Source organism: Chionomys nivalis, chromosome 8 (assembly GCF_950005125.1).
Source record: "Chionomys nivalis chromosome 8, mChiNiv1.1, whole genome shotgun sequence".
NCBI lineage: Eukaryota > Metazoa > Chordata > Mammalia > Rodentia > Cricetidae > Chionomys > Chionomys nivalis.
Window position 1 is genome coordinate 91993329 of NC_080093.1, and position 10164 is coordinate 92003492.

General features: G+C 40.5%; 1 protein-coding gene across 1 annotated transcript; it reads left to right on the forward strand.

The window, feature by feature from the left end:
• The first annotated feature begins 8787 nt into the window (after positions 1 to 8787).
• On the forward strand, positions 8788 to 9729 carry LOC130879772 (olfactory receptor 52E8). Its single transcript, XM_057778579.1, has one exon. It carries the CDS (start codon positions 8788 to 8790, stop codon positions 9727 to 9729), a length of 942 nt encoding a protein of 313 aa, XP_057634562.1.
• Positions 9730 to 10164: the final 435 nt, after the last annotated feature.

Sequence of the window (10164 nt, forward strand, 5' to 3'; positions counted from 1 at the left end):
TATATACAGCAAGCCGACAGCTAATATCAAATTAAATGGAGAAAAATTTAAAGCCATCCCACTAAAATCAGGAACACGCCAAGGATGTCCACTCTCTCCATACCTCTTCAATATAGTTCTCGAAGTTTTAGCAATAGCAATAAGACAACATAAGGGGATAAAGGGGATTCAAATTGGAAAGGAAGAAGTTAAACTTGCATTATATGCAGATGATATGATAGTGTACATGAGCGACCCCAAAAACTCCACCAAAGAACTCCTACAGCTGATAAACGCCTTTAGTAATGTGGCAGGATACAAGATCAACTCCAAAAAATCAGTTGCCCTCTTATACACAAAGGATATGGAAGCAGAGAGGGAAATAAGAGAATCATCACCTTTCACGATAGCCACAAATAGCATAAAATATCTTGGGGTAACTCTAACCAAGGAAGTGAAAGATCTATTTGACAAGAACTTTAAGGCATTGAAGAAAGAAATTGAAGAGGATACCAGAAAATGGAAGGATCTCCCTTGCTCCTGGATTGGGAGGATCAACATGGTAAAAATGGCAATTCTACCAAGGGCAATTTATAGATTCAATGCAATCCCCATTAAAATCCCATCAAAATTCTTCACAGATCTTGAAAGGACAATAATCAACTTTATATGGAGAAACAAAAAACCCAGGATAGCCAAAACAATCTTATATAATAAAGGAACTTCTGGAGGCATTACCATCCCTGACTTCAAACTCTATTACAGAGCTACAGTAATGAAAACAGCGTGGTACTGGCATAAAAACAGAGCAGTCGACCAATGGAATCGTATAGAAGACCCGGATTTTAACCCACAAACCTATGAACAACTAATTTTCGATAAAGGAGCTAAAAGTATACAATGGAAGAAAGAAAGCATCTTCAACAAATGGTGCTGGCACAATTGGATGTCAACCTGTAGAAGAATGAAAATAGACCCATATCTATCACCATGCACAAAACTCAAGTCCAAATGGATCAAAGACCTCAATATCAATCTGAACACACTGAACCTGATAGAAGAGAAAATGGGAAGTACCGTACCTCATATGGGCACAGGAGATCGCTTCCTATGTATAACCCCAGCAGCACAGACATTAAGGGCACCATTGAATAAATGGGACCTCTTGAAACTGAGAAGGTTCTGTAAAGCAAAGGTCACTGTCATTAAGACAAAAAGGCAGCCTACTGACTGGGAGAAGATCTTCACCAACCCCGCTACAGACAAAGGTCTGATCTCCAAAATATATAAAGAACTCAAGAAACTAGACTTTAAAAGGATAATTAACCCAATTAAAAAATGGGGCACTGAACTGAACAGAGAATTCTCATCAGAAGAAGTTAAAATGGCCAAAAGATACTTAAGGTCATGCTCAACCTCCTTAGCGATCAGAGAAATGCAAATCAAAACAACTTTGAGATATCATCTTACACCTGTCAGAATGGCTAAAATCAAAAACACCAAGGATAGCCTTTGCTGGAGAGGTTGTGGAGAAAGGGGTACCCTCATCCATTGCTGGTGGGACTGCAAACTTGTGCAACCACTTTGGAAATCAGTGTGGCGGTTTTTCAGAAAAATTGGGATCAACCTACCCCTGGACCCAGCAATACCACTCTTGGGAATATACCCAAGAGATGCCCTAGCATATGACAAAAGCATTTGTCCAACTATGTTCATAGCAGCATTATTTGTAATAGCCAGAACCTGGAAGCAACCTAGATGCCCTTCAATAGAAGAATGGATGAAGAAAGTGTGGAATATATATACATTAGAGTACTACTCTGTGGTAAAAAACAATGACTTCTCGAATTTTGCATGCAAAGGGATGGAAATAGAAAATACGATCCTGAGTGAGGTAACCCAGACCCAAAAAGAAGATCATGGGATGTACTCACTCATAATTGGTTTCTAGCCATGGATAAGGGCCACTGAGTCTATAATTTGTGATCCTAAAGAAGCTAAACAAGAGGGTAAACCCAAGGAAAAACATATAGATATCCTCCCAGCTATGGGAAATAGACAAGATTGATGGGCAAAAAATGGGTATCTTGGGGGGTGGGGTGGGATGGGGATGAGGGGAGATGGGGAGAGAAAAGTGTGAAGGAGAGGATGAGGGGAACTGGGGGAATCGGGGTGATTGGGGGTAAAGGAAGGTTGGATGGGGGAGCAGGGACACTCATACCTTAGTTAAGGGAGCCACCTAAGGGTTGGCAAGAGACTTGAACCTGGAATGGCTACCAGAAGCCCAAGGCAATGTCCCCAGTTAGTTCATTGGGGCACCTGAGGATAGGGAACCTGAAATGAACCTATCCTATAATCATACTGATGAATATCTTGCATATCGCCATAGAACCTTCATCTAGCAATGGATGGAGATAGAGCCAGAGACCCACACTGGAGCACCGGACTGAGCTCCCAAGGTTATAATGAGGAGCAGAAGGAGAGAGAACATGAACAAGGAAGTCAGGACCATGAGGGGTGCACCCAACCACTGAGACGGGGGGGCGATATATTGGGAGCTCACCAAGGCCAGCTGGACTGCTACTGAAAAAAACATGGGATAAAACCGGACTCTCTGAATGTGGTGGACAATGAGAGCTGACGAGAGGCCAAGGAGAATGGCACAGGAACTTTCATCTGGCAATGGATCGAGAGAGAGACAGAGACCCAATTTGGATCAACCGTCTGAGCTCTTAAGGTCCAAATGATGAGCAGAAGGAGGGAGAACATGAGCAAGGAAATCAGGACCACGAGGCGTGAACCCACCCACTGTGACAGTGGAACTGATCTATTGGGAGCTCTCCAAGGCCAGCTGGACTGGGACTGAATAAGCATGGGTTGAAACTGGACTCTCTGAACAAGGCGGACAATGAAGGCTGATGAGAAGCCAAGGACAATGGCACTAGGTTTCGATCCTAATACATGAACTGGCTTTGTGGGAGTGTAGCCTGTTTGGATGCTCACCTTCCTGGACCTAGATAGAAGTGGGAGGACCTTGGTCTTCCTGTAGAGCAGGGAATTTGGACTGCTCTTCAGTATCGAGAGGGAGGGGGAGTGGACTAGGGGGAGGAGAAGTGGAGTGGGGATAGGGGGAGGGGAGCGGGGGGAGGGGGCAATATGTGGGAGGAGGGGGAGGGAAATGGGAAACGGGGAGCAGTTGGAAATTTTAAGTAAAAAAGAATAAAAAAAAGAAAAAAAAAGACATAAAGCTTTGGTCACAGGGGATGGATAAGTTCTGAAGATCATTTCAATAGAGCTGTGACTGTCATAAATAATGATGTAGTTTACTTACAAAGAGCACATCTTACTACTTTCTTGACAAATCTAAAATAATTGACTTGTTAATTACTTCACTTTGATGATTTATAATATACACAGACATCAAAACATTGTTTATGTACTGTAAATATGTAGGATCTTTAATTGTCATTATACTTCATTGAGCCTGGAAAAATTAAAACAAAATATGTTCCCTTAAAAAGTCAGAGTCACCAATCTTTGTTTTCATTTATAATATTTGGCATTGCTAGCTTCTTCTGTCATTTTCAAGGAGTTCTCTTGATAAGAGTTCAGTGTTAAGAAGAGGGGAGAAGTGGAAGATTGAGAAGAACTTGAGGGAATGGGATAGTTGAGATGGAGTAAGGACAGATCTGAGAGCAAGGAAAGAGATATCTTGTTTGAGGGAGCTATTATGGGGTTAGCAAGAAAACTGTCTCTAAAATAATTCCCAGGAATCCACAAGGATGACCCCAGCTAAAATCCTAAGCAATAGAGGAGAGGGTGCCCGAACTGGCCTTGCCCTGTAGTCAGACTGATGATTATCTTAAATATCACCATAGAATCTTCTTCCAACACAGAGGCAGAGACCCACATTGGAGCACTGAATGGAGCTCCCAAGGTTCAGTTGAAGAGTGGAAGGAATGAGAATATGAGCAAAGAAGTCAAGACCATGAAGAGTTCACCCACTGAAACAGTTTACCTGAGCTAATGGGAGTTCACCAGCTCCAGCTGGACTGGGAAGGAACAAGCATAGGACCAAACCAGTCCCTCTGAATGTGGATGACAGTTGTATAATTGGGGCAGACTGAGAGGCCACTGGCAATGGCACTGGGATTTATCTCTACTGCATGTACTGGCTTTTGGGGATCCTATTTTCTTTGGATGCATACCTTGCTCAGCCTAGATAAAGTAGGGAGGGCCTTGGACCTTCCACAAACCAAAGTGACTTACCCTCTCTTAGGATTACAGTGGGGTGGGGTGAGAGGGTGTGTGGAGGGAATGGGAGGAGTGGAGGGAGTGGGAATTTGGATTGGTAATTTTTTTAAAAAAAATCTAATAAATAAAAAAAGAGTTCAGTGTTGGTACCTTTCAGAGTCTCGTGCTATGTTGAGGATCATATGTTTGTGCTATACTAATTTATGCTTTTCTTTGCTATGACTTCCCTTTTATTTTGTTGTGTTTATTTTTGATTTTTTTTGATTGCTTTAAATGACCATTTAACCCACTCTTAGTGTTTCTTCCAACACCTGTGTTTATGTAAAGCCAGTCTCTTGACACAGCTGTTGGTGCAGCACGTCAGTTTTCGCAGGACAAACACTTCTTCAGTTCCTACTGTGTGAATGTCATCAGTGAAATGCACAAGACAAACCAGGCTCTGTCACAGAAACACAATATTGTGAAATCGATTATCTTCCTATAAGCACAATAAACTGTAGAAGGAGTAAAAAAAGGCTCCGTGAAAGGAGAAATCACTGATAATGAATAGCAGACAGCAGCAAGTATCCCAGAAATGGACTACGAGTTAAAAGTTTAATTTGAAATCACAAGTTAGACGCTTTCAATCAGTGCAAATAAAAGAATAGTAATTAGAAAGAAGCAAAAGATCAACAATAGGCCTTTGATCTTGCATCTTGTGTATACAAAAAGTGACTGAGAGGAAGAATTCTCCAGAGTCTGCACACTACACTCTATCAAGGGTTCCCGTAATAGTGTGGTTGCATTCCTAGGGGAATTGGGTCTATGGAAAGAAATAAAAATTCATCATGCTCAGCAAAGAAATAACGTGCTCCAGGGTATCCAAACTGATGTTTCGGAGAGATTTAGAAACAAAGGTAAGTCATATTGTGTTAAGACTTTGAAAAACTATCAAGAGAGATGGATAATGGGCTTCTGCCCAGCTAGAGTGAAGTGATGGAGGAAAGGCGATTGTGTAAGCACCAGATGCAGAAAAATTCCACACTCATGTGACCTCCCAGGTTGTACGAGCACACAGATTCTTACATGTAAAACTAATGAAAAACCTGAAAATGATTTTGCTCCAATATGTCTTTTTTTATTTATTTATCTGCTGTTTCTGGTCTTGTGTAAGTTTATGCATGTCTGAACTTCAAGAAGAGATAGATCGTACTTCTCTGTTTTCAAGATTCATCAAGGGGATCTAAGCCATGTTCTTTCCTCTTTTTTTGAAATTTAATTTACTATCATTTTTCATTTTACATGCCAATCCCAGTTTCCTCTCCTTCCCCTCCTCCCACATCCTTCCCTATCTCCCATCCCCCCCCATCCACTCCTCAGAGAGGGTAAGGTCAATTGTTTTTTTTGTTTTTTTGTTTTTTTTTTGGTTTTTCGAGACAGGGTTTCTCTGTGGTTTTGGAGCCTGTCCTGGAACTAGCTCTTGTAGACCAGGCTGGTCTCGAACTCACAGAGATCCGCCTACCTCTGCCTCCCAAGTGCTGGGATTAAAGGCGTGCGCCACCACCGCCCGGCTAAGGTCAATTGTTTTGAGGAAGGTCCAAGGCCCTCCTTAGAATATCTAGACTGAGCGAGAATAGGTTCCTTAAAAACAAGAACAAACAGTAGGGATAAGTCCTGGTACCACTGCCAGTGGTCCCGCAGTCTGCACCAGCCATGCAACTGTCATCCACATTCAGAAGGACTAGTTTGAACCTATGCTTGTTCCTTCCTTGTCTGGCTGGAGTTGGTGAGCTCCCATTAGCTCAGGTAAACTGATTCAGTGGGTGTCCCCATCATAGTCTTAACCTCTGAACAAAGAGTTCTAAACCATGCTTTTTAATTAGTGAATTTATGTACAAATGAATCGTGATGAATGGGTCATTAGAATGCACATTTATGAAACAGGACTCAGAAAATGGAGAGAAACTCTGAGAGAGGACACAGATTCTATGATAGACAGTTGGCCATGGGGTTTCGGAATTAGATACAGAAAAGAAAGTTCATGTGTGTATCTTTCCTATATTTCTGAGTTGGCATGTGGATATGTAAGAACATGATGCTCTCCTGAGAGTTCCATGGGCATATGTGTTTTTCTGTGGTAGGTAGCCTCAATACTGTACTCATTTTTGACTCTATGTTGACCTGGACAGCGGTCAGTTAAGAGTCTTACTAAGATCACTGAAAGGACCACAGATTCCTTTTATACATATTGAGTAGTCAGTGTGCTTCCATTTTCTTCCCTTTGATCTTACTCTTTTTCTAGAACAAAATGCCTTCTATTCTTTACCTGCACTGTTTTCTTACAGGGGATACTTCAGAGGAGGTAGCTCATTTAGCAAAGAGTTTGCCTTCTAAGCAAGAGGAACTGAAATTGATCCTCCACATCAGATCCTCCAGAATTTCATCCTGGACATTTTTGGCCTTTAGCTATAAGACCAAGGCTGGGGAGAAGGACACAGGTGAATCCCTGGGGCTTGCTGGACAACCAGCTTAGACTGTTAGGTGAGCTCTAGGTCATTGGGAGAATTTGTGTTAAAGTAAAAAAATATTATACTATAAAATAAATAACATAGATGGTACCAGAGGAAAAACATTTAAGGTTTATATATGTATATGTATACACATTCATGCCCACCCCCTGCTTGTGTGTGTCCACAGGCCTCTAATCCCACTCCTGAGGTTCCAGTCTTTTCACTGGACTTTTTTTTAACCCCTTCTGTTATTATGTTCTTCCAAAACATTTTCAATACAAGTCAAAAATGTCCTATTTGGGGTTTTTACTTTTTGTGCCACGAATTAGTATGTTTGAATGGAAAATATGGCCAGTTTTACCTATCTCTGTGTTCAGTTCACCTGACACCAGTGTTTGTAGAATCCCTGAAAATCATAATGCAGTGAGCAGTAAGAATGCATCCTATGTAATGCCAAGTTTGCTCCTGGCAAATGAAGAATAGAACTATAACTTATGTCAGATACCTTCATGTACAAAATTTAAGGACTTTAATTTTTCCCCTAGTATCAGCATCCTACAAGACACACACACACAAGCACACACACACAAGCTCACGTGTGCCTACACATGAACACAGTGTTCCTCAGTTTCAAAAATTGCCAAATTATTTTTCATTTCTGCTATGTTTAATGAACTTTAAATGGACACTTCTACACAGGCATGTGGGTCATCATAGGTTTAAAGTATGAGATGCTGTATCCTTAAACTTTTTTTAAGTCCAACTGAGAATTCAAGTTTTAAAAAATTATTTTTCATATAATATATTTTGATCACATTCTTTCCCTCCTCCCAATCCCCTCCAAGACTCTCCCTACCCACCCACATTAACCACAACCAAAGGCAGGTTACATTCATAAACATCTCGATAGACACCTTAAATTATTTCAACAGTCAAGTGTTGTTAAATTTGAATATATTCTTTGTGTATCACTACACATAACACAGCTACTTTCACATTATTAGAGCAATAGCTTTTTTAAATATGTGCAGCAATGAGCTTCATGCTTGTTTTCTTCAGACATTTAATTTACTACTTGTTCAGAATTTACTTAAATGGTGGTATTCATTAAACATGGCAGTGGAATAGAATTAGAGAAGGAACTGAATGGAATATTTTGAGTATTTTAGTCTCTTCTCATGTATACAAGGTAGATGTATATTGAGAAGTTATGTAGTTCTCTCTTCTAAAAGTTGTCCATGTCTCAGGCAGTTTCTTTACTGGATGTATTTATTTATCCACTGACCAAATGAAAACTTTGTCTATATTAAGACAATCTTTTAATCATGTTTTTTTTTAAAAAACATAGTTACAGAACAAAATGATCTTTGTCAAGTATTATGTTTCCCTTTGTCTTTGTTTACTTTCCAAACCTGGTGAGACTTTGTGATAAAGTTGTAATGGGTATGAATGATTTCTTTCCATAATATAAATCAAAATACCTACAGTTTCATCTCTTCATCTACCTATGAAAATACTGAGAACTTCTACAGGAAGTTTCATACAACCAAACAAAGAAGGTAAGTTGTTTATCCTGCTTTCAGAACCAGACCATCATACACAGGCAATATTGTATACACAAAATTTGGGAGTTTTAGCTTCTCAGATAGGGAAAGATCAAGATAACCAACACCTGAGTGACTCTTACGATTATTAAGCAAAAGCATATTTTGTATAAGGTAACAACCTTATACACCAACTTTGGAACTTCATCCTTCTTACACATTCCTGGTCACACTGCAGTTTTCATTTCTTCTTCTCCCTCTTCTTTGTATTAGTCTTTGCTATTACATGAGTTCAGTGCAGTAATGGTGGGTCTATAACTGATGCTTTGTGAAATCCAGGAGGCTTATGCATAAAACAAAGAGAGTATTTTTACCTCTTTCTACAAATATGAATAGACGATTAAAAGGTTGTTTTTATATTCGACCAGGAATGAAGATAAAGGACCAAGTAGATAAAGACTCATACTAATCAAATATCAAAACTTATCTGCCTTCAGCACAGCATCTGTCCTTGACTGAGGATGACCTTGTCTAATGACTCACAAGTCCATCCTTCCTCATTTCTCCTGCTGGGCATCCCAGGGCTAGAAGATGCACACATCTGGATTGGAGTACCCTTTTGTTTTCTCTATCTCATTGCAATTCTGGGGAATACTGCTGTTTTATTTGTGATCCAAACTGAACACAGTCTCCATGAGCCCATGTACTACTTCCTAGCCATGTTGGATTCCATTGACCTGGGTCTGACCACAGCCACCATCCCCAAAATGCTGGGCATCTTCTGGTTTGGTCTCAGGGAAATATCTTTTGGAGGTTGCCTTTCTCAGATGTTCTTCATCCACTTCTTCACTGTCATGGAAAGCATTATGTTATTGGCCATGGGCTTTGACCGCTACATTGCCATTTGCAAGCCCCTTCAATACACTGTCATCCTCACCAACAAAATCATTGGTGTCATCGCAGGTATTGCTGTCCTGCGAAGCCTATACATGGTTGTTCCCTTGGTATTTCTCCTCCTGAGGCTACCCTATTGTGGGCACCACATCATCCCTCACACCTACTGTGAGCACATGGGCATTGCCCGTCTAGCCTGTGCCAGTATCAAAGTCAACATCATGTTTGGTCTTAGCAACATTGTTCTCTTATTACTGGATGTGGTTCTCATTTTTCTCTCCTATGTCAGGATCCTCTATGCAGTGTTCTGCCTGCCCTCTCGAGAGGCCAGACTCAAGGCTCTTAATACCTGTGGTTCTCACATAGGTGTTATCTTAACCTTTTTTACCCCAGCATTTTTCTCTTTTTTGACACATCGTTTTGGCCATAATGTGCCCCAGTATATCCACATTTTCTTGGCCAATCTTTATGTGGTTGTCCCACCAGCCCTTAATCCTGTGATCTATGGGGTAAGAACCAAGCAGATTCGGGAGCGAGTGCTGAGGATTTTCTTTCAGAAAGATCACTAACCAATTGTAGTTTGAAGAGTTTGTTCGGGAATTTGTCTCATTTGTTAAAAATCGTTATTTTCTTTCTAGTCCATAGAAGATTGGAAAAGGGATAGAAACCTTGTGGCCAAAAATTTTATTTTGTTGTGAATCAAACATCTTATATTTCAAGATAGTGCTGGAACTATTGGAATCCTCATGAAAAATCTATTTTTGCAAGCATTCCATTAATATTGTTAGATCTTGCACACGATTCTGTATTTAGGACAGTTCCTTCTTTTGCAGTGAAATTATTTTTTTAAATTTATTAATTAATTAATTAATTTCTTAAAGATTTCTGCCTTTTCCCCGCCACCGCCTCCCATTTCCCTCCTCCTCCCCCAATCAAGTCTTCCTCCCTCCTCAGCCCAAAGAGCAATCAGGGTTCCCTGCCCTGTGGGAGGTCCAAGGACCACC

Coding starts and splice junctions, on each gene's coding strand:
- LOC130879772 (XM_057778579.1), top strand. CDS start 8,788: ATGACCTTGTCTAATGACTCACAAGTCCATCCTTCCTCATTTCTCCTG.